The 27,232-nt window shown below is 51.1% G+C and overlaps 1 protein-coding gene across 3 annotated transcripts in view; it reads right to left on the bottom strand.

The window, feature by feature from the left end:
* TMPRSS13 (transmembrane serine protease 13) overlaps positions 1 to 26,145 on the bottom strand; it is a 32,866-nt gene extending 6,721 nt beyond the window's left edge. Inside the window, exons 1-10 of one of the 3 annotated variants that reach the window (XM_037736687.1) lie at positions 25,969 to 26,145; positions 11,378 to 11,619; positions 9,991 to 10,095; positions 7,386 to 7,424; positions 7,169 to 7,291; positions 6,908 to 7,037; positions 4,922 to 5,014; positions 3,941 to 3,984; positions 3,040 to 3,202; positions 1,876 to 2,048 (exon numbers count right to left, since the gene is read on the bottom strand). In XM_037736687.1, the coding sequence (XP_037592615.1) occupies positions 1,876 to 2,048; positions 3,040 to 3,202; positions 3,941 to 3,984; positions 4,922 to 5,014; positions 6,908 to 7,037; positions 7,169 to 7,291; positions 7,386 to 7,424; positions 9,991 to 10,095; positions 11,378 to 11,618 (1,111 nt within the window). In that variant the 5' untranslated portion in view covers position 11,619; positions 25,969 to 26,145. Of the gene's footprint in view, positions 1 to 1,875; positions 2,049 to 3,039; positions 3,203 to 3,940; positions 3,985 to 4,921; positions 5,015 to 6,907; positions 7,038 to 7,168; positions 7,292 to 7,385; positions 7,425 to 9,990; positions 10,096 to 11,249; positions 11,620 to 25,968 lie in introns of all 3 variants that reach the window. The other 2 variants (XM_037736686.1, XM_017523396.2) reach the window with 2 other exon arrangements.
* Positions 26,146 to 27,232: the final 1,087 nt, after the last annotated feature.

Here is a 27,232-nt window from a genome sequence, read left to right on the forward strand (position 1 = left end):
AAAGAAAGAAAAAAAGAAAAGCATATGCAATGTGCGAATAGCCTTCATTCGGTTTTAGGAATTATGTAATTTGTTTTGGAATTCCAAATAACATTAAGGGGTTGGGGGTGGGTGATAGGTAAGATGTGGATGTTTAGCCAAATGCAGCCTGGGTTTGACAAGGTGAGAGGCCTGCTCTGGTCCTGCAGGCGGTGCCCTTCTTGTGTGCTGAGCGGCAGGGCAGGAAGCAGCGGGCCTCCGTCACCTCAGCCCTGGGCTCCACAAACAAGGCTGGAGTTGCAGAACGGCTGCTAGGCGTGTCGTGTGGGGGCGTGGCTACGAGTGGGTGTGACGCTGCGTGGGCGTGGTTCTTGGCCAGCGCTGCCCATCCGAGCTCTTCCCAGGGATCCTCCTCCTCACTCCACTCTGATGATCTAACTGCTCTGCCTCATGATAGACACCGCCTCCATAATTAATGTGCAAGGAAACACCAGCTCACAGGCTCAGAGCACGAGAATGGCTGGACTAACCAAAGTCCTCCAAGGCTTCCCGAAATCCCGGTATTCCTTTTCCCTTTCCCACCTGTATGACTGCTTATGCCAGAGAGCTCTGGCTCCATTCTTCAGGGTCCTGCCTGAGCCCCCTTTACTTGTCTTCTCCAGTCCTCTCAGGACCCACCTTGGCTCTCTGCTGAGCTTCCCCTAGTCTGCCAGGATGACTAGCTGCTCCCGCCATAGTTCCAGCTCCCCCAAAACATCTCATAATTGGCCTCTACTGGTCGTCTTGGTGTATGTCATCTGTTTTATTTCTATTTGCAACTGTGCTATAGGGCTGACCATATAGTAGGCACATAGTATTTGATAAGTGAACAAATGAATGAATGGATGAATGAATGAATGAAATCTTCTTTGACATCCCCTGTTCACAGTGATCTTCTGAGAACCTCTGCAGCATTCCCTTTGTGTAGCCTCATTTGGTCCTTAGCAGCAACATCATAGCAATTAGTTGTTTGAAAGTATACTCAGTGGCTGGGCGCGGTGGCTCACGCCTATAATCCCAGCACTTTGGGAGGCCGAGGCGGGTGGATCACGAGGTCAAGAGATCGAGACCATGCTGGTCAACATGGTGAAACCCTGTCTCTACTAAAAATACAAAAATTAGCTGGGCATAGTGGTGCATGCCTGTAGTCCCAGCTACTCGGGAGGCTGAGGTGGGAGAATTGCCTGAACCCAGGAGGCAGAGGTTGCGGTGAGCCGAGGTCGTGCAATTGCACTCCAGCCTGGGTAATGAGTGAAGCTCCGGCTCAAAAAAAAAAAAAAAGTGTACTCAGCTTATGTTCTCGACTGCAGGGTAAGCAATTTGTCAGCCTAGAGCCGGGTGGGGAGAGCATTGCTTGAGAATCAGATCCACCTCGTGCTAATCCTGGAGCTACCACCTATTACTTGTGGCCTCGGGTAATTATCTCTCCATAAATCTCCATTTCCTCACATGTCAAATGAAGATAATAACAGTTACCTGCTCCACAGGGTTGGTTGTGAAGAGTAAATGAAATCGCATGTGTAAAATGCCTCCCACAGTGTTTGGCCCCTAGGTGCTCAGTTAATACCAGTGAAAGAATTCAATCTATTGATTAAGATCAGTACCCAAGCGCTGGCTCTGTCATTGATTTGTAATGTGAGATGTGTCATTTGGGGCAAACTTATTTATAACCCTTGGGCGTCAGTTTCCCCAATTATAAGACAGAAGTACTCCAGGTAGGAATCTTTAAGAGTCTTTGACTTCTGCCATGCTGAAGCTTTGGGGGCCGGATATGAGTTAACAGATGCTGACAAGGTCAAGGGCTGCAGAGGGTGCTGGGGCTGGAGGCAGAGGTTGGGGGAGTGCAGATTCGCTCACCGGACAGGGGCAGGGGCTTGGACAGCCGCATGAGGGCGATGTCGTAGTCGTCCTGCTCGTCCGTGTAGTTGCTGTTGATGATGATTTCGGCTATGGAGGCTGCCTCAGGCAGCCGGTGCAGGTTGCTGGTGCCCGCGTACACCTTCCAGCCCTCTAGGATCTTCTCCCTGGTCCTGCAAAAGCCACCAAGGAGCGTGGTCCAGCACCTGCCTGGCAGCGTTCACTGGCAGCCTCTGCTACCTACAGGAGCCATTGCCAGAGGACCAGCTTGGAGGCAGGAGCATGGATAAAATGACCTCTGGAGGACTCCCTCCATCTTATCCCTGGAGTCCAAAGCAATCGCCCAAGCCCCCCAAAAATTATGAGCTTATAACTCTGCACCTTAGAGCAATAAAGAGGAAAGGATGAGTAAGACCTCTGTGTGGCACTCACCCCCCACTATCTCCTCTGCAAGCCACCAAGGATCAAACAAGAGCCTTTGACTTCTGTCATGCTGAAGCTCTGGGGCCTCGATAGGAACTGACAGATGCTGACAAGCCTGAGTGCTGCAAAGGGTGCTGGAGCTGGGGGTAGGAGGCACAGATTCACTCACCCAGCAGGGTCAAGGCCTTGTGCTGATAAGATCTCAGCATTATTACCCTCAGCAAATTCAGACAGGACAAAGTGACACACTGCAGACTCATCACTGGGGAGGCCCGGTCTCAGAGCTCTTTGCTGCCCACCAGCCTAGGCTGTGGGTCCCCAAAGACACTACGCCAGCTGGTGACTGTTAGAAGCAGATACAGTACGCTCCCTGCAATCCCTAGCCCCCAATTTCTGGGATAACTTGGGCCCCCCTGCTATGAGTTCCAGTTGCAGGAAGCAGCAACAAACCCAAAGTCTTTTTCATTTCACCCTGTTCTTCAGGGGCAGGCCCCCAGTCCCTCTTCCTGCCTGCCTCTCTCCCTCTCGGGGACCGTCAGCGGGGCTTTCTTATCCTTGGGCCTAGCTCAGAACAAACACCCACAACCCACACACTCAGGACCAAGTGAACACCCAAACCACACAATGTCAACTGTCCCATGGGGGCTGGATTCACACCCAGAGACATCAGCCGGCAGTCAGCCCTTCCTCGCGGTCCTCAACCCTGGGCAGAGTCAAATCACCTGCTTCTCAGGCACTTACACAAAGAAGCAGTGCGCGGCAGTGAGCACCCACTGGGCGTCAATGAGCGTGCCTCCACAGATGTGAGTGGTGCCGAAGTGCAGACTCACTTGCCAAGGCCACTTGCTCTCCGAGGCCAGTGTCCCTCCCACGATCCGCCCGGTCATGGCCCTCAGTCCACAGTCTGTGGGAAAGAAGTAGATGTACCATGAACCCTGCTTCTCCCAGGGTTCTTCCCGAGTTCCTGATCAGGATGCCTCTGCCATGCTCCCAGGGCCAGGACAGGCTCAGGCAGCCCCGTTCTGAAGGGTACCCACCCTCCCAGGGATGGGCTTTGCTCCCTTATCTGCTACACCACAGCAGTTCCTGCGAGAGCAGAGCCACCACATGGTGGGGTGGCTTTCTGGGATCATTCAGGAGGAAGTTTGACCCCAGGCAGGTTCCTCTTTCTTCCCCTTCACTCATTCTTTCATTGATTTGGCAAATGCTTTCTAATTGTCCCAAGCTTTGGGCACTGTGCCAGGCATTGGGGTTACGATGGTAAGTCCCAGGACTGCCATTAGGAGCACAGGAATGCAGACCAGTTCTAACATAACCCTGAATTGACAAGCAATGTAATAGGGGTCTCTATTATTTCTAAACATAGGAGGAATACACTTCCCCTGATGCATGGGAGACTCAGGCAGCTTCCTTGGAACAAGAGGTTGCTGGGCTGAGCCCTTACCAGTCAGAAGTAGGGGAAATGTTATCCTGGGCTGCACCAGTGCCTTACAGGGACTCCAGCCCTGAAGCAGGCCTGCTGGCTAAGGCACTGTTCCTGACTTGAACCCCAGTGTCAAATATCTCCCTTGGAGGAGTCCTGCCCCTCTGCCCTTTACTCGTACATGACACTGGCCACAATCCAAGAAGAAGAGCATCTTACGGGAACACTGGAGAGAGATATACCGCTGGGAAGGGCATTCCGACCTGCAGGGGGAGACACAGAAAGTGGGAAAAGGGCACATTAGCCACCTCCTCCAGGAAGCCTTCCTGATTGACTCCTGCTCAGTTCCTATCCATTTCCAAGGAAACTACCCTTTGCACAGGAAGGAGATTCTAAGCTTCTCCTTCCCAGTAGGACATTCTCCCTTCTAGTGCTTTCTCCGAATGGGAGTGGCTTAGCGCGAATCATCTCCACTCTCATCCCCACCACTAGCTTTCTTGCGACAGATTGCAGACATTGGCCCAGAGCCATGTTCTGTGAACTGAAGACTTCATTGTCCCAGCATCTTTTCACAACTGAGCAGATGGCCTGGTGCTCCTCTGACATAGTTCCTCAGTGCAGATGCAGAAACCACCCAGCTGAGCAGGCCTCCAGAGGCAGCAAATTCGCATCCCTTCCCTCATCATTACTCCTCTTGGAGACTGGCTTCTCTCCCCTCTGCAGGGTAAACAATGCTAGCTGGCAGGGTACCCCCAAACCTCCAGTGCTTCCCACATGGCCCTCCACATCCCTGATGCCTACACCTGGCAGTCTCCTACTGCTGCCCCTCTACCCTGTCCCCAACCCCAGTGACGCTTCTCCCTCCCCAATCCAGGCCCACTCCTTGCAGCAGCTCTCAGTCCAAACACCTAGCCAACTGGCGGTCCCAAGGTTCATGAATTGCCTCTGACGACCAGACAAACTCCCAGGGGCGCCCCTGGTCTCTAGTTGCTCTCAGCACTGAGCTTCAGATAAGAATTTTTAAGTCAGGAGGCAGTTTGGTGAATAAGTACTATTTCTGAGATGTCCCTGAACACCCACGGTGGACTCCTGGGGGCTGGATCCTAGAAAAGACAGCGAAGGGGGCTCCCTGACTCAAAGACCCCCTCCCGCCCACTCCTTCCCCTGCTCACAAACTGGCAGCCTGCCTGCCCACCATACCTGTGGAGGCTTTCCTGGATGGTGGAGTTGTATCTTGAGATTGAGAAGCTGTTGGCAAAATCCCTGTGGGCAACCTCAGTTGTCCGGTAAGCACTACAAAGGAGGAGACGGAGAAGAATCAGTCCCCTGGAGACAGAGTCACCCCAAGTCCTCCAGCAGGCCTAGAGCCCCACCAGCCCTGCTGACAGAGGCCAGACTGCAATGGTCTGTATGGTGGCCAACTCCTCCAGGCAGCAGTCCAGGCCCAACAAAATGCAGCCCCACCCACATATTCCACTACTGCCCCCATTGCCCCCAACTACCCCCCAAGACCCCCAGCCCTATGCACTACCCAGCATTTCTCACAGTGTAGACTGGTAGCATTAGCATTACCTGGGAAGTTATTAATATTAGCAATGCTCCTGAATCAGAAGCTTGGGTGTGGGTCAGCGATCGTTGTTTTAACAGGCTCTCTAGTGATACGGGTGCACACTCAAGTTTGAGAAACACCAATCTAGCCCTTTTCTATCCAAACTGAGATCTGTGAACAAGCAGCAGCATTCCCCCAGGCCTACTGAATCTGAATCTGCATTTTAAAGAATCCCAGATTACTGATCTGTACATTACAGCGTGGGAAGCTCTGGGCAAGCCCACTGGATCTCAGACCACAGCGTGCCTAAGAATCACCTTGGGAAGTTTGCTGAGCAGGTTCTAAGTCCTAATCCCAGAGATTCTGATTCTGAGGTGCATTTTCATAAGCATGGCAGGTGATTCTAATGTGTTCTACTCTCTGCATGGAATTTATGTATATTTCTAGAACATGGTACACCCCTGCGTGACGGTCTGGCCTGACACTTTGCACTGCTGCTCCTCTACCCAGAGGGCCCATTCCTCCGTTATCTGCTCTCTCCTCCAACGCAGTCAGGCACCCTCTCCACTATGTGCCCTTAGTGCTCCACACATATCCTCATCATTACACATCACATCGTGCTGTGGTTATTGGTTCAAGCCTCTCTCACTGAGCCACACTAGAGGTCCTTCAAGGCTGGGCTCCTGTCTTATTCCTCTGTGTCCAGGTGCTACACAGTATCTAACACATAATAAAAGCTCAATGAATGCTCTTTGAGTACATGACATTCAAACACCTGAATGCCCAAGGGAAGTTCAGGCTTGCATAAGACCACACAGCTCATGGATAAAAGATGTCCATGGTCTTTCATTTGGATCACTCTGATCCCCCTCTTGTGGATCTGGATAGGCTGAGGTGGGGTATAGAACTAGTTCTAAATCGTAACCCCCCATTCCAGGTGTTTTCAGTGCTTCTTCTGTAGAGAATCCACAGTGAGATCTTAAACTCTTCTCTTCACAACCTCACACACACCGACAAACCGCACCACTACCCAGCTTGAAAACTCAGTCCAAGAGGGAGGATGGAGATGCGTGACTGGGCTGAAAAACAGACATTCTTTCAAGCGGAAAGTCATTGCTCACCTACTACCATTGCCTCATTGGTTTAAAATCTTTAAAGCCAAAGGTCCTTAGGATTTTGCCTGGCCTCACCTGCCCCATTTCATTCTCCATTTGATGAGGTCTGGCTCAAGCCACAATAGCTATAGCTCAACGTCCACTGAAGGGCTTTGCACAACCTGAGCTTCTAGTCCCAGAGATAAGAAGAAAAGACCTGCCCAAATGCCTCCCCAAGTCGCAGGGCCACAACCACGGTTACCAGATGTGATAATGGACGTGAGGGTGCTTTGGTACAAAGAACCATCTAGGAATCTGATACTATTGCAGATCTATACATCATTGTTTTGGCCTCATGAAAACAATTTGCTCTGGACTCAAAGGATGTCAGGGCCCCTGACTCTGAATCCCTGGAGGGTGTCCAAAGCTAGTGAGATCAGCCCCAGTCCCCACGGGTCTTCTTAACATGACGTTTCTGCAACATGCTTGAGACACCCTACAAAGAACCTGAAGCCTGGACCCTGGGGCAGAGTTGGGGGTTACCTCTCGAAGCCCAGCTGCTGGCAGGTCTTCTCTGAGTAGGAGTCATTCCAGTTGCTGCTACAGATGGGAAGCCACTGATGGGAGGACCCAGAGTAGATTTTAAGCAGAGACTTGTCCCAGTCAAACCTCACTGCAGGGCGAGAAAAAAGGCAGAACAGGTCCTCAGTAGCTAGGAAGCATCAAGCTCCTGATGGATGAGCTGAGTCAGGCTCACGCACACACACGCACATGCGTATGCTCCCCCGTGCCCAGCCCCCTTACCGCAGCCCAGCTCATCACTCTTCAGCTTGCAGTCCACTACCCCGTCACAGCGAACAGCGTGCTTGGGACAGCTCTCCCTCTGCTCCTTATACCTGATCCCTGTGTGGCCCCGCCAGAAGTGGACTGGAGAAAAAGAAGCAGACAGTTGGGTCATGGCCAGCCCCACGGGGATGAGACACAGAGCAGCCCAAGGCCCTAGGGGTTCTGAGACACCGACCTGCAATCCCTCTTGAACTCTGGGGCTCTTGTCCCCCATCTGTGTGGAGAGAAAGGCTGCTTAGGAATGCTCCGGAATGCTCCAGAAAGCTCCTTCAAGTAGGCAGCACCGGACAGACTAGAGCAGCCAGCGACCCAGAGACAGAGAGAAAGAGGGAGAGAGAGAGAGTGCTGTGGAGATGGGGATCACCTTGGGAACTCCCCTCCCCGCATGCTGGCCAACGTAGTGGCCAGAGAAACCAATTCCTCCAGTATCCCAGAGCCTCCCTCTCAGAACCCCTCTGCCATCCCATGTTCTCTGTGCTCTGCAGGGTCACAGCAGATCAACTTCTGTCTTCACAGTCACACATGCAACCACCATCTGTCTGCTCTCAAAGGCGACCATCCTTCCAGCCTCAGAAGCTTCCGGGTTTTTTCCTTTTCCCTCTCCCCTGCACGAGGGACACCCCTGTGCTCAGTTCTTTCCCCATGACTTGTCTTTATGCCTTTAAATGTCTTCTCATCCAATGAGCAATTCTAGGTGGCCGATTCCCACATATACAAGTTGGGGCTAAAAGAAAACAGCTTTACAAGCCATATGTGCAAATCTGCTTCACGACTTCCTCCCTCTCTAGCAGCAATCTCTTTCAAACCAGGGGCTGTGGGCCCTCCTGCCTGGAGGCACCTCTCCTTGGCTGCCTCACAGACGCAAGTGCCTCTCCTCCTCCACCAGCTCCTCAGCCCCATGCTTTGCTTTTCCTCCAGGGCCCACTGTGCTCTCAGTCACCCAGAATAAAGGCTGCCCATGTGTGACTGCTCCTTCCAGGCCTAGACACAAATCCTTCCTAATCTCTTGGGCTGGTCGCTCCTCCCACACCCTGGGCTCTGAACCCCTGGGGAACCCTGGGCGGTCCTCCTTGGAGTGCTCATGGAGCCCCACGTGGATGTGTAATGGAGAGGGCGCTGGGCTGGGTGGGGACCCCACCAGTGGCTGCTCGGTGACCAGCGCAAGTCAAGCCACCTCCCTAGCCCTGGAGGTCTAAAGGCCTCCCTGGCAGAGCTGTTGGGGACTTCAGGAGATGCTGTGAAACTACGCCAAGAGTTTTAGTTCTATTCTGTGAGCCCACCAGCGTGTGCCATCTTGCCCCTCCATGGGTCATTCCCATGGCTTTCATGGAGCGGGGTGCCCTGTGGCGGGAAAGGGAGGGGTGGCAGGGCAGCAAGTCACAGCAGGCACCGTGCTGAGGCCTTTATGTACATTGTGACAGTGACCACACCATCTGGTCAGACAGGTGGGAAACTGAGGCTAAGAATGTTAATGGACTTGTCGAATTAACACAGCTGGTCGGTGGCAGAGCCGGGATCTGCGTGGCACTGACACAGACTGCCAGCACACTGCCCCTCCCTCACAATCCCCTTCAACAGCCCTGCCTGCAGGCCTTGCCACGTGCTGGTCCACTCCACCCTTCACTGCTGGTGCTGCCTGCAGGCCTTGCCACGTGCTGGTCCGCTCCACCCTTCACTGCTGGTGCTTCCTGCAGGCCTTGCCACGTGCTGGTCTGCTCCACCCTTCGCCGCTGCTGCTGCCTCTTTAGCAGAATCCTTACTCTTTGGCCTGGGGTTTAAAGCTCTCTGCAGCATGGCCCAGCCTTGCTGAACCAAACAGACGGCCCCAGGTCCCTGACTGCATTCTCCACTCTGGTTAGACAGGTCCCTTCCTCTCGCCCATGCTGTCCTTGCCACCTGGCTTCCCACATTTTCTGTGGCTGCTCATCCGTGTGGATGCCCTGCTGGGCATAATTGCTGTCCCACCTTCCAGGTCTTCATCTGGTCCCACAGCCACAGGGAGCTATGCCCTGCATCCACCCCACACAGCTGTCACCTCCTCCTCACAGTCACGCTCGCATGCATTTGCCCTTCATAATTTCCAGCTATCCCCCTAGGAGACTGCAATCCTCCTGAGGACAGGACCGAATAATGTACATGCACATTTGTGATGCCTAAAGTTTCCCACTGTGCTGGGCTCATAGCGGACTTCTGGGCAGAGAGCTCTGGTACATGTCCTGGGTACCTTTGCTGAAGACAGCAGGGAGATTGAGGGGGCCTGAACCCCTGAACTCTGAGCATGTCCTTCCATTGACTGAATATCCTTGACAGACTTTTTCCCATCAGTGTTTTCATATGTGCTTTTTAATAGCTAGTATTTTTTAGATTTTGTTCCAGGAATCGTGCTGTTGTCTTATTTATTGCTTATAATCTAATGGAGTTAGAATGAGATCTTTTGGGGCACATTGTCAATGGAAGGAATGAATGAATTTTGTCTCATCAGAAGATGCAGAAACTGAGCTCAGGGTGGTTAACTAACTTGCCTAAGTAAGCTGTGTAGTAAGTGGCACAGATGAGACCCAAGCCCAGGTTCTTCTGACTTCCACACTCTTAACCTGGATACTCCAAAGGGACCCAGAGGCGGCACAGTCCAAGGCCATTTGCAAGAGTGTCCCTCTCTGGACACAGTAGCCAGGTGAGTGGGTGGTCCCCACACCTGTGCCCCCCACCTGCCCCCATCCCTGGGTCCCACTCTGCCAGTGGTGCCCAGAACCCACCCCTGTACCCTCCGTTCAACTCACAGAGGATGATGAGCGACACCACCAGGGCGATGAGGAGGAGCACGGACCCAATGAGCGGCAGCCGCTTCTGGCCCTCCCGCCAGGTGAACTTGGGCAGGCTGGCACCTAGGAGCAGGGTGGCAGCAGGGGAAGGTGAGGCTGAAGAGGAGTCCGACGAGGTGGAGAGGGGAGGGGAAACAAGGCTGGCCCAGGAGGGCCCTGTGAGGACCACTCCGCCCCAGAAGTTGGAATGAGATTTTATATGGGGCACATAGTCAACTGAATGAATTAATGAATTTTGTCCCATCTGAAAATGTGGAAACTGAGCTCACCCTGCCTGGCACCAGCAGCCGTCTTTTACTGCGTTCTTCGCTGGGCCGGCCAGGCACTTTGCCTGTGTTCTGTCACTTAATTCTCATGGCAACTTCATGAGCAGAGTCTTATTAGGCTCATTTTATAGATGGGGAAACTGAGGGTCATGGAAGTGAAATCACTTGCCCAGGGTTACTTGGTGAGTTAGTGGCACAGTAGGAATTCCAATGCAGTGGGTCTGATACCAAAGCACCTCACCCGCCCCAGAGAGGGCAGGACTGTGGGACGGGCCCCAAACTTCACATGATCCTCCAAAGCCAGGTATCATCCTGGATGATACAGGCCTGTGTGTATTGTGGTAGTGGAGACAGTCTGAATTCTGGGATGGGAGCAGGGCAGCGTTGGGGTGGGCAGGAACACTGATTCCTTAAGGGCGGACCCAGTCCCCGAGGCCTGTTCCACCTCTCTGACTCCCTAGTAGCCGAACCATGCAACCCACAGTTTGGAAGGGTGGGGATGGATGTATGCGCATGGTCAGAACCTCTCCTTTTCCTCCCCCACCCACAGATGGGCCCGCTGATCATGACCTTGCCCCACCGCAGATCCCAGCTTCTTTGGCAGACACGCAGGACAGTGTAAGGAGAGAACCCTGTGACTAACCGCGGGACCTTGATATTGAAATCAGCGCTCTGACCTGGGTTGTGCAGACTCCAAGGTGACATGCTGCTTCGTTGGCCCTGGCTTCTTAACACCCACCCCTTTTGCTCCTAATTTTCCACTGTCTCAGGTTTTCATATAATGTTTCCTTTTTCCCTCACCCCCCAGGTCCCTCACTGCCCACCCCTCTTACCTCCCCTCCCACGCATTGTTATCTGCTATGAGGAGCAGATCACACCGGCTCTGACAGTTACTCCCTGCCTGTCGGCTGCTTCCCATCTCTCTTGCCTTCCCTGCAGCGTCCCCCTTACCTGAGCTCTCCCTGGTGGCCCTGGCGGCTGGTGCTGACCTGGCAGGAGATGGTCGGATGGGCACAGACCCCACTGGTGTTGCTCTAACAAGGTACACTCTGGTTGGGGAGGTTGTCACAGAGGCTGACCTGGCAGATGAAGACCTGCTGGACGAGGACCTGGAAGTTGATGCCTGAGCTGGAGATGCCCGAGTTGGAGATGCTCGGGCTGGAGATGCCTGGGCTGGAGATGCCTGGCCTGGAGGTGTCCCCACTGGAGATGCCTGGGCTGGAGGTGCCTGGCCTGGAGATGCCTGGCACCGAGGTGTCTCCGCTGGAGATGCCTGGGCTGGAGGCAACCGGGCTGAAGATGGCCTTGCCGGAGATGCATTCTGAAAGCAGATGGAAGAGCATCCCTCAGGCTGCTCCCCTGCCAACCCACCCGAGCCCTCAGCTGTGCTGCACTAGGAGATGAATGCTCTGGGGCAGCAGCTAGAGGTTGAGCAAAGCTCCCTGGACAAGGAAGTATCTGAGAGAAGGACTGTGTCCAAGGATAGAATGAAAGCTCAAAGACCCTGCTGTCTCCCAGCTCCCCTAGGGGCTCCCCTGCCACATAGGACCCACAGAGGTGGGTAGAGGGCAATGGGCCATGTGCCCAGGGATTGGGGGTCACCTGCTTAAGCTACGCATGTATAGGAAGGGTCAAAGGAAGAGGCTGCTGGGCTGGTCACTCACTCCGAGACCTCATTGTCAAGGGAGTGTGGTCTCCTATGGGGAAAGTAAGGACCCCTCTGCCCTCTTCCCTTCCACCTCCTGCATCTGCATCCTTTTCCTTCATGTATGTGTGTTAGATTATAAAATATTGTTCTTACTGTGAGCTGTAATCAAAAAGTGTGAAAAGCACTAGCTAAGAAAAGCCCTGACATGCCACCTGAAGGGGCTGAGAGTCAGCGTGAGCTCATCAGAGGGAGAGAAAGAATGCTGGACAAATGCCAGACTAAGATCCTTCCATAATATGGACAAGCCTCAGCTGCAGAAGACCCTGCCCTTCCCTCTGGTGGTGGCCTGGGCCTCAGCCCCTGCCAGGGATGCTGGCATTGTGGCATCTCCACTGGCCTGCCTGGTCTCCCTCCTGTTTTGTGCACACTCTGAGTCTTCCCAACTTCAGAGGGAATTCCCATAAGCCGGGACAATAAAATACTAATTACTCATGTGCATATGTCACTTTAGAGTTTATAATAAACTTTCACATCTGTGGCCTCACGAGATGCTCACCGTATCTCTAGGAGGTTAGTACTCTTGGAAGCCCATTTTACAGATAGGCAAGCCAAACCTCAGATCTCAGCTTGCAGAATCACAAAGTCAGCGTTCTACCCCATGCCTATTTGCCTCTGAGTCCCCTGCCCTTCTTAAGTCAGAAGAGCTTCCTGGCACAGTCCTCGTGAACCACGTATACAGAGTGCTCATTCTGCCTTTGTGAGATTTGTTAAGAATGGGGCCCCGGGGCCTGCAGGGCCGGGAACACTTTGGGATCCTGGGAATAGGGCCGGGGGTTACTATAGGGGTTTTGGTCTTGTGGTACTTTCCTGTGTGACCCATAGTTGGGCCCTGTGACCTGCCAATACCAGGAGGTGCCTAGTGGCCCGGAGCAGCGGGGTCAGGTGGGTCTTCTGGTGCTCCAGCTTGGAGAGACCAAGTTGGAATTCGGCCTGCCTCTAAGGTGGCTGGATGCCCCAGGCAAGTGACTTCACTCTTTACACCTCAGTTTCCTATCTGTAGGCTAGAGAGAAGCACCTTGCTTCCTGGTACTGGAGCCACAGATCTTACCTGTAAAATGCCCAACACACAGAGAGGGTGTGGTGAGCAGCAGCTGTGATGATGGGGTTTTGTCTGGTTTTTGAATCTTGCTCTGTCACCCGGGCTGGAGTGCAGTGGCATGATCTCGGCTCACTGCAACCTCCACCTCCTGGGTTCAAGCAATTCTCCTGCCTCAGCCTCCTGAGTAGATGGGATTACAGAAATGCACCACCACACCCAACATGGAGTGTGTATTGAAACAGAGGTCCAGGCAGGTTAAGAACATGCACCACTACACCTAACACGGAGTTTCTCCATGTTGGTCAGGCTGGTCTCCAACTCCGGGGCTCAGGCGATCCACCCGTCTCAGCCTCCCAAAGTGTTAGGATTACAGGTATGAGCCAGCTCCAGCTAATTCTTCTATTGGAATCTCCCCCTGTTGCCCAGGCTGGAGTGCAATGCCATGATCTTGGCTCACTGCAACCTCCGCTGGCTTCAAGGGATTCTCCTGCCTCAGCCTCCCGAGTAGCTGGGATTACAGGCACCCACTACCACACCTGGTTAATTTTTGTATTTTTAGTAGAGATGGGGTTTCACCATGTTGGTCAGGCTGGTCTCAAACTCCTGACCTCAAATGATCCACCCGCCTCAGCCTCCAAAGTGCTAGGGTTACAGGCAGGAGCCACCATACCCAGCTGATAGTGGAGTTTTGTTTGTTTGTAAGAATGCTGGGCTTACTATGGAAAAATCTGTTTGAATATGATTGTCCCCACTCCCAGCTACACTTCCTGGGCAAGCGACATAATCCTTCAGAGCCTGATTCCACACGTGTAAAACGGGCAGATCTTACCTCCTTCACCCCCATAAATGGGCGATACGCATGAAAGAGCCTGGTCTATAAATGCATGTCAAAACATGATAAAGATAACAGTCCACTAGCACTTTACCGGATCCCATTCCAATCTCTTAACAGCTCTTTGCAGTTGGTATAGTTAGCCTCATTTTATAGGTACTGAAACAGAGGTCCAGGCAGGTTAAGAACTGCCCAAATTCACACACCAGGTAAGTGACAGCTCAGATTCTAATCAGGCCTGCTAATAGCAAGGAGGGTCTTGACTTACAATATCACAAATGTCCACAGGACATACCTGCATCTCTTCAGGGCCTGCATGTACAGTTTTGCACCATTATGTGATTTGATTCTCACAAGTCCCTCGGTTAGCAAGCTGGGCAGGAATGAGAACCTGGGGCTCAGAGAGGCTAAAGAGCCCACCTCACCCCCTAAATGAGCTGGTGGTCTTTAGGATCTCTAGCACAGTCTTCTGATTCTCAGGCAGCTCAGGTTGAACAGGACCCTGCCATCCAACCCCAGCTGCCCCATTATGAAGAGACCCAGAGGAAAATGGGTGGGCAGGTGTGGGAAGGGAGCTGGGGAAAGCTGCAAAGCTGGAGCAGTGGAAGCGAGTCAGACCAGAGAGGGAACTGGTGGGGAGGGGCATGGTGGAAAGCCAGGAGCTGCAGAAGGGATGATACAACCAAAAATGGGATGGAGGCCCTGCAGACCCTGAGTCTGGGGGTGTCTATCCCCGGTCTTGGTGGAGCGAGCACTCTGCTCTCAGAGCCTGGGAGGCAGGTGGAAAGTGGCTGGCCCCCCAGACCAGAGCAAGAGGAGAGTCCTGGACCCTCAAGACCTGAAGGAGAACTGCCCATGAAGAGAACTATGAGTCCCAACAGGGACATCAGGGTGGAAGGGCAGCCCCCAGACCAGAGAGCAGCATCAAGAGTGAGGCCCCTGCTCCACCCTCTGACCCTGACCCTCACCCCAAACCCTCCCAGACATCAAGAAGAGGTCTCATCTTTGGGGATCATCAGAATAAGAGATTCCATACCAACCTTCTTTAGGCACTTCACAGCCTGCTGCCCCACGCTATTGGAAGTTCTTCCTGATGTCTAACCTGTTAACAGCACTAACTTATTTCCTTTCCCCAATTCTTGGAGAACAACTACTGAGAGTCTAGCCTCCCACCAGAGGCCTGACGTCCGCCTCAGAGTAGAGGCCTTGAGCAGATGGGGGATGGGGAGGGGAGGAGACTTTTTTCCTTTGAAACGGAGTCTCACTCTGTCACCAGGCTAGAATGCAGTGGCGCAATCTTGGCTCACTACAACCTCCGCCACCCAGGTTCAAAGTGATTCTCCTGCCTCAGCCTCCTGAGTAGCTGGGACTACAGGCGCTTGCCACCACACCCAGCTAATTTTTGTATTTTTAATTGAGACAGATTTTCACCATGTTGACCAGGATGGTCTCGATCTCTTGATCTAGTGATCCACCCGCCTTGGCCTCCCAAACTGGTGGGATTACAGGCATGAGCCACCACTCATGGCCGAGACTTCTTATCCAAGGTTCCAAGCTACAAGGGGCAGAACCATGACCAGAGCCCAAGCTTCCCAAATCTTTGGCAGTGGACCACAGACTGGGGAGTGGAAGTGAAATGACTTCACATGCCCTGGCATTTCCACAACCTGCCTGCAGATCAAAGGCTTCTCGGCCTGCTCAGGGGCAGGTGTACAGGGCGGAGCAGGGAAGTATGCTCAACTCTGAGCCACGTCGCTGGCCTAACCTTGCCAACCATTCTTTCCTGGCCCTGCCTCTCCTCCCCACCTACCCCTGGGGTGGTCTCTGAGGTTACCCGCTGTGGTAGCACAGTTGTAAGCCCTTACCAGGCCATGGAACAGGCCCACGCCCCAGGCAGTCACTGCTACCACCTGGCTATGCCTCTGCAGCTCCCAAGGGTCCTCACCCAAGGCTTGTTCAGGACCCCTGCTTCCAGCCCAATGCTCTCAACACCACCGCTCCCAGGGGTAGATCCCCCCTACCCTGAGAGGTGAATGCGACATTTTTCTGGTTTCCAGGTGCAGACTCTGCCCCGTAGGCTGTTACCTGGTGGGGGTGGTAGTAAGTTAGCCAGCCCCTAAGTATGTCCAACCCTTGGCCTCTCCTGGACCTTCTGGGGGCCCAGCCAGTGATGCCAGGGAGAGGGGCCTCTGTCTTTGCTGAGTGATATGGACTCATGGTTGCTTCATGTCAGTGGTTATGGGGCTGCTGCTGTGGATCAAGCCCCAGGCTCTGCATAATGAGGGTTCTCCAGCCATAAGCAGCAGCCTGAACTTGGGGAATATGCACCTCAGGTCCCCCAGAACCTGGGCTTGCAATGTGAACGACCCTATAAAAAGCTCTCCCTTATAGTAGAACGATTTGTAATCCTTTGGATATATACCCAGTAATGGGATCGCTGGGTCAAATGGAATTTCTATTTCTAGGTCCTTGAGGAGTCGCCACACTGTCTTCCACAATGGTTGAACTAATTTACACTCCCACCAACAGTGCAAAAGTGATCCTATTTCTCCACATCCTCTCCAGCATCTGTTGTCTCCAGATTTTTTAATGATCGCCATTCTAACGATAGTAAAGACCTGGAACCAACCCAAATGCCCATCGACGATAGACTGGATGGGGAAAATGTGGCACATATACACCATGGAATATTATGCAGCCATCAAAAACGATGAGTTTGTGTCCTTTGTAGGGACATGGATGAACCTGGAAACCATCATTCTCAGCAAACTGACAGAAGAGCAGAAGATCAAACACCGCATGTTCTCACTCATAGGCGGGTGTTGAACAATGAGAACACATGGACACAGGGAGGGGAGCACTACACACTGGGGTCTGTTGGGGGGAAATAGGGGAGGGACGGTGGGGGGTGGGGAGCTGGGGAGAGATAGCAAGGGGAGAGATGCCAGATGTAGGTGATGGGGAGGAAGGCAGCAAATCACACTGCCACGTGTGTTCCTATGCAACAATCTTGCATGTTCTTCACATGTACCCCAAAACCTAAAATGCAATAAAATAAATAAATGGGGAAAAAAAAAAGCTCTCCCGCTAGTCCTGAAGAACTTCCATCAGGCAGCAGCAGCGGTAATGACGTGATGACACATCTTCATGGCCTGTGGGCAAGGGCATTAGGGTCCCTTTAAGTCCAGTTTAAGCCGACTGCCCCTGGGCCATCCGTTTGTAAAGCTACCACCCGGGGCTGGATATATCACAGCTGGCAGAACTGGAAGGTCTCCTGTAGTCCCAGCTACTTGGGAGGCTGAGGTGGGAGAATGGCTTGAGGCCAGGAGCTTAAGTCCAGCCTAGGCAACATAGCAAGACCCATCTCAAAGAAAAATAAAGAAAAGAAAACCTACCCAAACCCTTTATACTATTGATGAGGCAATGAAGGCCCAGAAACGCTGTGTGACTTGCTCATGGTCACACAGCCAGCTGGCGACAGTGCCAATTCTAGAACCCAGATCTTCTGGCTCCCATCCTTGGGCTGTTGCACAACACTCTGCTCTCCCCCATCTGTCCCTTCCCAGCCCCCATGAGCAAGGATGTCCCTTCCCAGACAGAGGCCCCCATGGCAGTGTCTCTTTCCCAGTGACAGTGGGCATCATAGGGCAGGCACAGGGAGACCATGGGCCAACAACCCAGCACTCTGGGCTAGACAGGAAGAAACCCCCCTCCATAAGCCCTTCTGGAAGCACTGGGGCACTAAGAAAGATCAGGAGCTCCCTCTGACAGAGCCTAAAAATCCTCCTCGCCTGTTGGGAACCTGGGAGGCCTTGGGCTGTGGCAGGGAAGGCCTCACCCCTTCCCAGAGAGGTCTAGGCAGGACAGGGTGACTTTATTCCCTTCCTCACTGCTAGATCCAGGCTTCACTGTACCTCCAGGTACCCAGGGCCTTTCCTACCATACCCTCCCTGAACCCAAAGAAACTCCCAAATACAGGCTTCCCTCAGAACACAGGCATCTTCCCCACCCCCTCCTCACCCACCACCACCAGCATCCCCAGCACACACGAAGTGCACCCCTTAGGGACTCAGGTCAGCCCTTGAGGCAGACAGAGCTCCAGAAGGAGCCAGAGCCACAGGGCCAGCCTTGTCCTGGGGGTGGGAGGCACGGGGAACCTTACTTCTGCTCCTAGCCAGCCCTGCAACCTTGGGGACTGCCACATCCCCCTCTGGGTCTCAGCTCCCTCATCTATGAAATAAGGGTGTTGGGCAATTTCAGCAATTTTCAAATGGGGTTCCACAGAGCATTTCGGTTTCCATGGAGGTAGCTTGGAGACCAGCTGTTGGGGACTGTGGTGGGCTCTGAGCCCTCACCCCACATCAACAGAGAAGATTGACCTTCCAGTTTCATACAGTGGACTCCACGTAACGTTCATTTGAACGAAAGCGGCAGCTGCTACAAAGAACTTGAAAGTTACTGGCCAGGGTAAGTGTTGACATCCCTTCTAGTTGATGATGCCTCCTGTGCACATGAAAAAGTCTGGGGGAGCCCTGTTAGACCAGGATCAAGACACCTTCTTGTTCATTTGTTCATTCATACATTCATTCGTCAAATGCTGTAAAGAACATGGAGTGCCCACTATCGCCAAACAAATAATATTTGATTGCCCAGAAACTTGCTGCCTCAGTTTTTCCCTGTCTGTGCCTTCTCTTGCTGCCAGTCCTAGGGTAGGGGCACGCTCAGTGCTGGTACATAATGGAGGCCCCTCTAAAGCCTTGGGTGTTGCTTCCCTGCTAGAGGAACCAGCCCCCATGTGGTGATGTCAAGGCCTCCATTTGACTGCTAAGGCCGGAGTTCCCTGTGGTGGCTTCCCCTGTGCCTGCGCCACCAGTGCCCTGCCCACTTGGCCAGGCACATCCACCCTCGTCATTGCTATACTAAGAGGAAGCTGTTTTGCCAAAACAAGACACTTAAGCTAAGTGGCCATTGTTACATCAGTTGTCCTTTCTACCCAGCTCCTCAGCCCAGGGCCTAGGACACACACTCCCACACGCTTACACTCACATTTGCCAAGGCTCAGGGGACAATGCAGGGGAAGGCAGGGTGGCTGTGCCAAGGGAGGTCTGCTCTGCACCCATGACAATGTGAAATAGAGGATAAGGCGAGGGCCGCACACCTGCAGGGGCAAAGGGCAGGCACCAGAGTCCTTGGGGTGCCTGGGCTGGGAGACCGCAGAGTGACTTGAGCCTGCGAGGGAGCTATCTCGGGAACTGCCCAGCCCCCTCTGGAAAGGGTGCCTCATCCTGGACCAGCACTGGGCTCCCAGGTGATTCTCACCAGTCCCTAGCACCTGTGGCCTTGGGCTGATTTGGAACCTGTTCCACTTGAAGAAGGCCCAATATAAGAAAATCCACTCCACAAAGGAATATTGCCTCATCAATGGGTCTACTTCAGTCTTTCTTTAATAAACATCCACTTGTCTAAGAATTAAAAATGTGACCCACTTTGAAAAAGCACAAAATATGCACTGTCAAGAACAAATGGACATATCTGGTGTGGTGCACCTGTCATCCCGTTCTATATCATTCCAGACTATCAGGGAACCAGAAAGGAGCCTCGGGGCAGCGGCGGGGGTGGGGGAGGGGAATGGGGGGGTTGGGGAGGATCTGTCCAACCCTCTTCTTTGGTAGGTAGGAAGCTGAGGCACGGGGGAAGAAGATATTTGTCAAAATTTATAGGAGCCAGCACCAAATTCTACGCAGTGATGATAAATCTCGACATTCTGTGACTCTCTCTCTCTCTCTGTCTCTCTCTCTATGCCAGATGCTATTCTAAATGAGCCTTACTATGGGAAAGACACTATTTTGAGATTCCTTGAGGTAGGTATTATTAAAGTAAGTTTAGCCTAAATCTGCCTCCTTACATATTTTAAGTTCGGATCAACAGGTTTCTCTGTACATAGTAAATTATAACTCAACTGGATGTGTAAACAGACTGTAACCTACTCTTGTTTATAATCGCAAAGTTTTGCCCAATCAAAGGCAACCGACTATTCAAACTGTGTTCAAATAAGGCTGTTTCTGTATCTCACTTCCATTTTCCATACTTGCCTTTTTCTGTCCATAAATCCTTTCCAACCACGCAGCTGTGTGGGAATCTCTCTGAATCTATTCTCCTTCAGTGGACTGCTCCATTTGAGAACCATTCTTTGCTCAGTTAAACTCTGTTAAATTTAGTTTGTCCAACATTTTTCTTTTGATGGTAGTATTATTATTCCATTTTACAGATGAAGTAACTAAGGTACAAAAAGACAAAGTGGCTTGCCCAAAGCTGATGGGGAATGTGGTCAGTTCTCTTTCCAACACAACACAAAACTTTCTTTGAATATGAGAAGCTGAGCTCCTTCTCCGCCTCTTTCCCAAGATCCTTCTGAAGATCCAGCAGCTGCCAGAGGAGTGCCATCAGGCTCCAGCCCACTGGCCACCATCTTCCTCATGACATTCTGGAGTTGAGGGACAGAAATCACAATGCATCTCTCTGCAATAAAGCCCTCAGGGGGAAGGCACAAGCTCAGGTGACCAGCTTCTCCCAGCCCGCTCCTATTTAATCAATTTTTTTTTTTTTTTTTTTTTTNCTGCCTCCTGGGTTCAAGCAATTCTCCTGCCTCAGCCTCCCGAGTAGCTGGGATTACAGGCACGCACCACCATGCCCAGCTAATTTTTTGTATTTTTAGTAGAGACGGAGTTTCACCATGTTGACCTGGATGGTCTCGATCTCTTGACCTCGTGATCCACCCGCCTCGGCCTCCCAAAGTGCTGGGATTACAGGCTTGAGCCACCGCGCCCGGCCTACTGTACTTTTTCTTTGTTTAGATATGTTTAGATATACAAATACTTAACATTGTGTTGCAGTTACCTACAGTATTCAGTGCAGTAACGTGCTGTCCAGGTTTGTAACCTAGGAGCAATCAGGCATAACATACAGTCTAGGTGTGTAGTAGGCTACCCCATCTAGTTTTGTGTTAAGTCCACTCCATGATGTTTGCATGACAAAATCGCCTAAGGACGTATTTATCAGACTATATCCTCCTAGTTAAGCAATGCTTGACTGTACATGCTTATACACACAAATTGTGAAAAACAGGCAGGTTATGGCCAGGCATGATGGCTCATGCCTATAATCCCAACACTTTGGGAGGCAGAGGTGGGTGGATTACCTGAGGTCAGGAGTTCAAGACCAGCCTGGCCAACATCGCGAAACCCCGTCTCTACTAAAAATACAAAAATGAGCCAGGAGTGGTGGCAGGCACCTGTAATCCCAGCTACTTAGGAGGTTGAGGCAGGAAACTGGCTTGAATCCAGGAGGAGGAGGCTTCACTGAGCCGAGATCACGCCATTGCACTCCAGCCTGGGCAACAGAGTGAGACTCCATCTCAAAATAAATAAATAAATGAATAAAATAAAAAACAGGCAGGTTATAGAGACTAAAACTATTTTCACTGACATTCTGGTTTTTGTTTCTTACAGATATACAATGTACAGTCTATCCAGTAAGCAGCTCTGGACTCATTTACTTTTACAGTTATATCATAGACTTGCTTTCTGGCACTGTAAGTATTTAACATAATCCTTTGTTTAGCTCCTCAATCTACAAAAATTGATTGATTTAAAGATCTGTTTCCCAAATTTCTGCAGTGAGAGCCAAATACAAGTGTTGGTCGACACATGTACCAGTAAATAAAACAGGATTTGCAGTAACCTTATGGGAAAGGATCGTGTTCATCATTGCCTTCTAGAATGACAGAAAATATACTTTGTCACTTTCAGGCATTGGCCTTTTTCTAGTCTTTCTTTTTACTTATTTATTTAGAGACAGTGTCTTGCTCTGTCGCCCAGGCTGGAGTGCAGTGGTGCAGTCTCGGCTCACTGCAACCTCTGCCTCTCGTGTCCAAGTGGTTCTCCTGCCTCAGCCTTCCAAGCAGCTGGACTTGCAGGTGTAAGCCACCACACCCAGCTAATTTTTGTATTTTTAATAGAGATGGGGTTTTACTATGTTGGCCAGATGTGTCTCGAATTCCTGACCTTAGGTCATCCGCCCACCTCAGCCTCCCAAAAGCGCTGGGATTACAGGTGTGAGCCACAGTGCCTGGCCCTTTTTTTAAAAACAGAGTCTCACTCTGTCCCCCAGGCTGGAGTGCAGTGGTGCTGTCTTGGGTCACTGCAACCTTCACCTCCTGGGTTGAAGCAATTCTCGTGCCTCAGCCTCCTGAGTAGCTGGGATTATAGATGTGTGCAACCATGCCCAGACAATTTTTGTGTTTTTAGCAGAGATGGGGTTTCACCATGTTGGCCAGGCTGGTCTTGAACCCATGACCTCGAGTGATCTGCCTGCCTTAGCCTCTGAAAGTTCTGGGATTACAGGCATAAGCCACTGTGCCTGGCCCAGAACCACTAACTCGTGAGCACTTGAAATATGTTTAGTGTGGTTGGGAAACTGAATTTTAATTTAATCTTATTGTTAATAATCTAAATGTGCCAGGCGCGGTGGCACGTGCCTGTAGTCCCAGCTACTTAGGAGGCTGAGGTGGGAGGACTGCTTGAGCCCAGTAGTTCCGGGCTGTAGTGTGTTATGCCAATCAGGTGTCCACACTAAGTTTGGCATCAGTATGGTGACCTCCCGGGAGCCGGGGGACCACCAGGTTGCCTAAGGGGGGCGAACCAGCCCAGTGGGAAACAGAGCAGGTCAAAACTCCCATGCTGATCAGTAGTGGGATTGTGTCTGTAAATAGCCACGGCACTCCAGTCAGAGGAACATAGTGAGATCCCTGTCTCTTAAAAAAAAAAAAAAAAAAAAAAAAAAATCTAAATGTAGATAGGCACAATTGAAAGAGGGCCAGAGAGATCAAACAGGGGCTCGTCTTTATTTTCCAGACCCAGCGGACCTTTGCCCTGTAATTGTTATATTATTTTGTGGGAGAGATTGGTGATAGCCCTGATATCAGCCCTCTGCAATATAAACAGGTTTCTTCTGGTTGGACACGTTTTTATGACCTTTGGGAGAGTTGAAAAAAGTATGGAATCTTCTGCTTCTACTTTTCCAGTTAACGAATGTACTTAATTACCCCAATAATATAAGAATACATGGTTGTCATGAAAAATATAGAATTTATAGAGTAAAAAGTGAAAATACCCCTCCCCAGAGGTCACTGAACACTTAACCCCATGGTTTACAGCCTACTTGACCACTGACCTTTCTCTGTGCATTTACACGGGTCTTGCTTGATATTTCGTAATATGGATTTTTAGTGATCTAGCCTGATCCCTGTTGATGGACATTCAGATTTCCTCTCATTTCCTTCCTTTATAAACAGTGCTGGCTGGATGTGGTGGCTTATGCCTGTAATCCCAGGTCTTTGGGAGGCTGAGGCTGGTGGATTGCCTGAGGTCAGAAGTTTGAGACCAGCCTGGCTAACATGGAGAAACCCAGTCTCTACTAAAAATACAACAAATTAGCTAGCCATGGTGGTAGGCATGTGTAACCCCAGCTACTTGGGAGGCTGAGGCAAGAGAATCACTTGAACCCAGGAGGCAGAGGTTGCAGTGAGCTGAGATCGTGCCATTGCACTCCAGCCTGGGCAACAAGAGTGAAACGCCATCTCAAACAAAAACAAAAACAAAAACGAAACAAAACAAAAAACATACTAGGGAACCTCTGTGTACTACCTAGCTGTGGTGTTTCTGTTCTCTTCACTCTCTGGAGTTTTCCTGCCATCCAAGGAGGTATTTCATTCCCAGCATAAGAAGTACCAGGCAGTTGGGCATGGTGGCTCACAACTGTAATCCCAGCACTTTGGGAAGCTGAGGCTGGAGGATCGCTTGAGCCCAGGAGTTCGAGACCAGCCTGGACAACATGGCATGACCACATCTCTACTTTTTTATTTAAAAAAAGAGAAGAAGTCAAAGAGTTTTCTGTGCCACGAGGCCTGACTGTTCTTTTTCAAAGTGATTTTGGCTCTTCTGGGTGTGTTGCGATTCCATATGAATTTTAGGATCAGCTTGTCAGTTTCTGTAAGGAAGCCAGCTGGGATTCTAACAAGGATTATGTTGAATATGTAGATCATTTTGAGGAATTTTGCCATACATCTTCTGATTCACAAACATGGGATGTTTTCCATTTCTTTAGGGCTTCTTTAATTATTTTCCACAATGTTTATAGTTTTCAGAATATGAGATTTTCACTTCTTTGGTTAAATTTAGTCCTAAAGGTTTTATTCTTTTTTTTTTTTTTTTGAGATGGAGTCTTACTCGTTGCCCAGGCTGGAGTGCAATGATGTGATCTCAGCTCACCGCAACCTCTGACTCTCGGGTTCAAGCAATTCTCCCGTCTCAGCCTCCCAAGTAGCTGAGATTACAGGCATGTGCCACCACGCCTGGCTAATTTTGTATTGTTAGTAGAGACGGGGTTTCTCCATGTTGGTCAGGCTGGTCTTGAACTCCCGACCTCAGCTTGCCTCAGCCTAAAAGTGCTAGGATTACAGGCGTGAGCCACTGCACCCAGCCCTAGTTAATCAGTCTTAAGAAATCTGCTGCAGATGAGATTATGAGCCCCAGCTATAGGCTCACTCACTTGGGGCTTCCATCTTAAATAGTGGGGTAAAGTTAAGAACCTTAAATAAGGATGTAGTGGTTCTATTCTTCCATTCCAAGATAAGTTTGGACAATCTTTTTTCAGAATAAACATGGCACCTGTCATAATATTTGACACTTACTTCATATATTAATTGGGGATTCCCCAGGGAAGTCTATTCTCTGTCCTGTCCCCCTCCAGCAACCTTCATGTTGGTCCCTGACTCTGAAGAGATGAGCTTCCTGGGAAGATATCGCCCCATCATCCTGTCTCAGGGACGGACCCTACTATCCATCTCCAATGTGAGCATAGCCACCCTTCGGATAGCTCAGCCCTTCTTACTCTTGGGTTTAGGGGCCATCTAGTTTAGACTCCCAGTAAATTGCCAAGGAGGATGGGAAGTTCACCTTCTGCATGCCCCTGTGTACCACCCTTACTGTTCAACAGTGAGAGGCTCTGATAACCCCCCAAGGCCTAGAGCCAAGTGACTTTGGTGAGGTAGAAATGTGAACCAAGGAGCCCAGAACAGAGGGTAAGGGAGGTAGCCTGGGAAAGAAAAGCCAAGAGAGGGCTGGAAGAATAGTCGGAAAAATGGTGGGAAAATTTGCAGAAACACATTGGGTGTTCAGAATAGACCACACGCCAACTATAAGCCAGAACATAGGATGAGCTGATCTTTCCCAAACCTGGTGCTAGCCCACTCTTCCCAGAGTCCCAGGCTCTACGTAAGGCACAAAGAATTTGGAGAGGGGCATAAAACAAGACCTAAAGGAGAAATGAGAGCACAAAAGGGATTTCCTGAAAGAAAAGACAGTGGAGGCACAGAAGAACAAAATCTTTGGAAGCCTTCACGCGTGTATGACTGGCATTCCCACAGTGGTCAGGCTAGCTGCTCTCTCCCACCCCCAAGGGCAGCTGAGGAAACGAACTTGAGGGGTAGCCGGACTTGTGCTTAAACATCAGGAAGCCCTTCCCAAGCATGAAAGTGACAAAAGGAAATTGAAACATCCCCTTGGAAACCTTAAATGCACCCAGACAGTCAGTTTTCTGGGAAGGTTTGGAGTACAGTAAGGGGTTTAGACAAAGTGACACTGAATCCCAGTTAGAATGCTTTTGATTTTACAACTGGCAAAAATGAGATTAAAGTAGATTAGCCTGGATTCCCAACCAGCCAAGCTGATGCTGTAACAGCATAGATGCTTGGTAGGAGTGCTCACAAGCCACAGAGTAGGACCCCATGAACTCAGCCACACAGCCCTGGGGTGCTCCCCAGCCAGAACCCAAATCTCAGCAGCTTCTCCTCCCAGGAGCTCCTTTTAGAACCATGTTAAAAGGAGACCAAGAGATCTTGATCCTAAATAGCTTCACACTAGTAAAGGCACAACAGTTTCCCCCAAATCTGAAGCACAGAGGCAGTGGTCCCACCTGTCTCTCAGCCCCAGTCCTGCTTGCTCCGCGCTGGGAGACTTGAGGTCACACTCACCCCCTGGCTGTCCCTCTCCATGGTCTCCGAGGGAAGAGTCTTCCAGGCTTAGCTGATGTCCAAGAGAAGATCCATGTTGGCCCCCGGCTTCCCAGGCATGTGGGGTAAAGGGGTTGGAGGGCCGAGGCCCAGCCCCTACCAAATGGGGCGGGGAAGCCAGTTGGGATGTGTGAAGTAATTCCCAGTATAAACAACACAGAACTTGCCAGACCTGTTCCTCCGCCCCTCATCGAGGCCATCCCGGTTACTCAGCGAATACTGAACACTGAATACCTGAATACGGGAAAATGAAGCTGTCTTTACTCCTGAAACTGCTCCCACAGAAGCAGGGAGTGCTCTGAGCTGCTTCTTCAGACGGGCTCTGAGAGAAAGGGCAGAGCCCCATGACGATGGTCTTGGTCCTGTTGACTTCAGTCCCTGAAACAGATGCTCCTGAGCCCTCTGAGAGATGACCCTATCCCCATAGGGGACGTTCCAGGCCAGGGACAGAGCCCCACCTATGGCAGGACAGTGGGAACCTTCATCCCCAAGGACCAGGTGTCCAAATCCCAAATCAGGGCACGTGGTCTCTGGGCACATGGTCTGGCAGTTGCTTTTTTTCCTGAACTGTTTATTTTTATGAAACTCTTGACAAAGAAATGAAAATCAAATGATCTTTAATTATGCACATCATGAATTGCCCTCTATTGAAAACGATAAAGTGCTAGAAGCCACACATCAAAGTCAATGAAATAAAACATAAATATCTGAATGGAAACTGTTCCAGGAAATAATGGACTGACTCATGCTCCCAAACCTATAACCCATTCTGATCCTCAGAGTCGAAAGAAGTAGAGGAAGGGCTTTTGCAAAAGGAGTGCTTTGGGCCTCCGAGCCCAGCTGAGCTGCTGCTGAGAACTGCAAAAAGAAAAAGGAGGTCCTGGTGGGGTTTGGGAAGAACTTTCCTGAGCATTCGGAGCCACCGAGATTTTAGAGTCTGAAGGAAGCTCATAGATCTTCAGTGGTTCAATCTTCTCATTTTACAGATGGAGAGACAGAGGGCCGGAGAGACAGAGGGCCAGAGAGACTAAGGAATGTGCTCAAGTCACACAGCAAACAACACAGCAGTAGCAATAATCTTAAGATGCCAGGAATCCTGCGAAGCAAGCATCCTTTACGCATTCATTCAACAAATGTGTACGGAGTGCCTGGCATTGCTTTAGGTGCTGGGGACGCAGGAATAAAATAGGCAAAGGCTCCTGCCCTGTGGCTCTAGTTCTTGGGG

Source organism: Cebus imitator, unplaced genomic scaffold (assembly GCF_001604975.1).
Source record: "Cebus imitator isolate Cc_AM_T3 unplaced genomic scaffold, Cebus_imitator-1.0 Scaffold28, whole genome shotgun sequence".
Lineage (NCBI taxonomy): Eukaryota > Metazoa > Chordata > Mammalia > Primates > Cebidae > Cebus > Cebus imitator.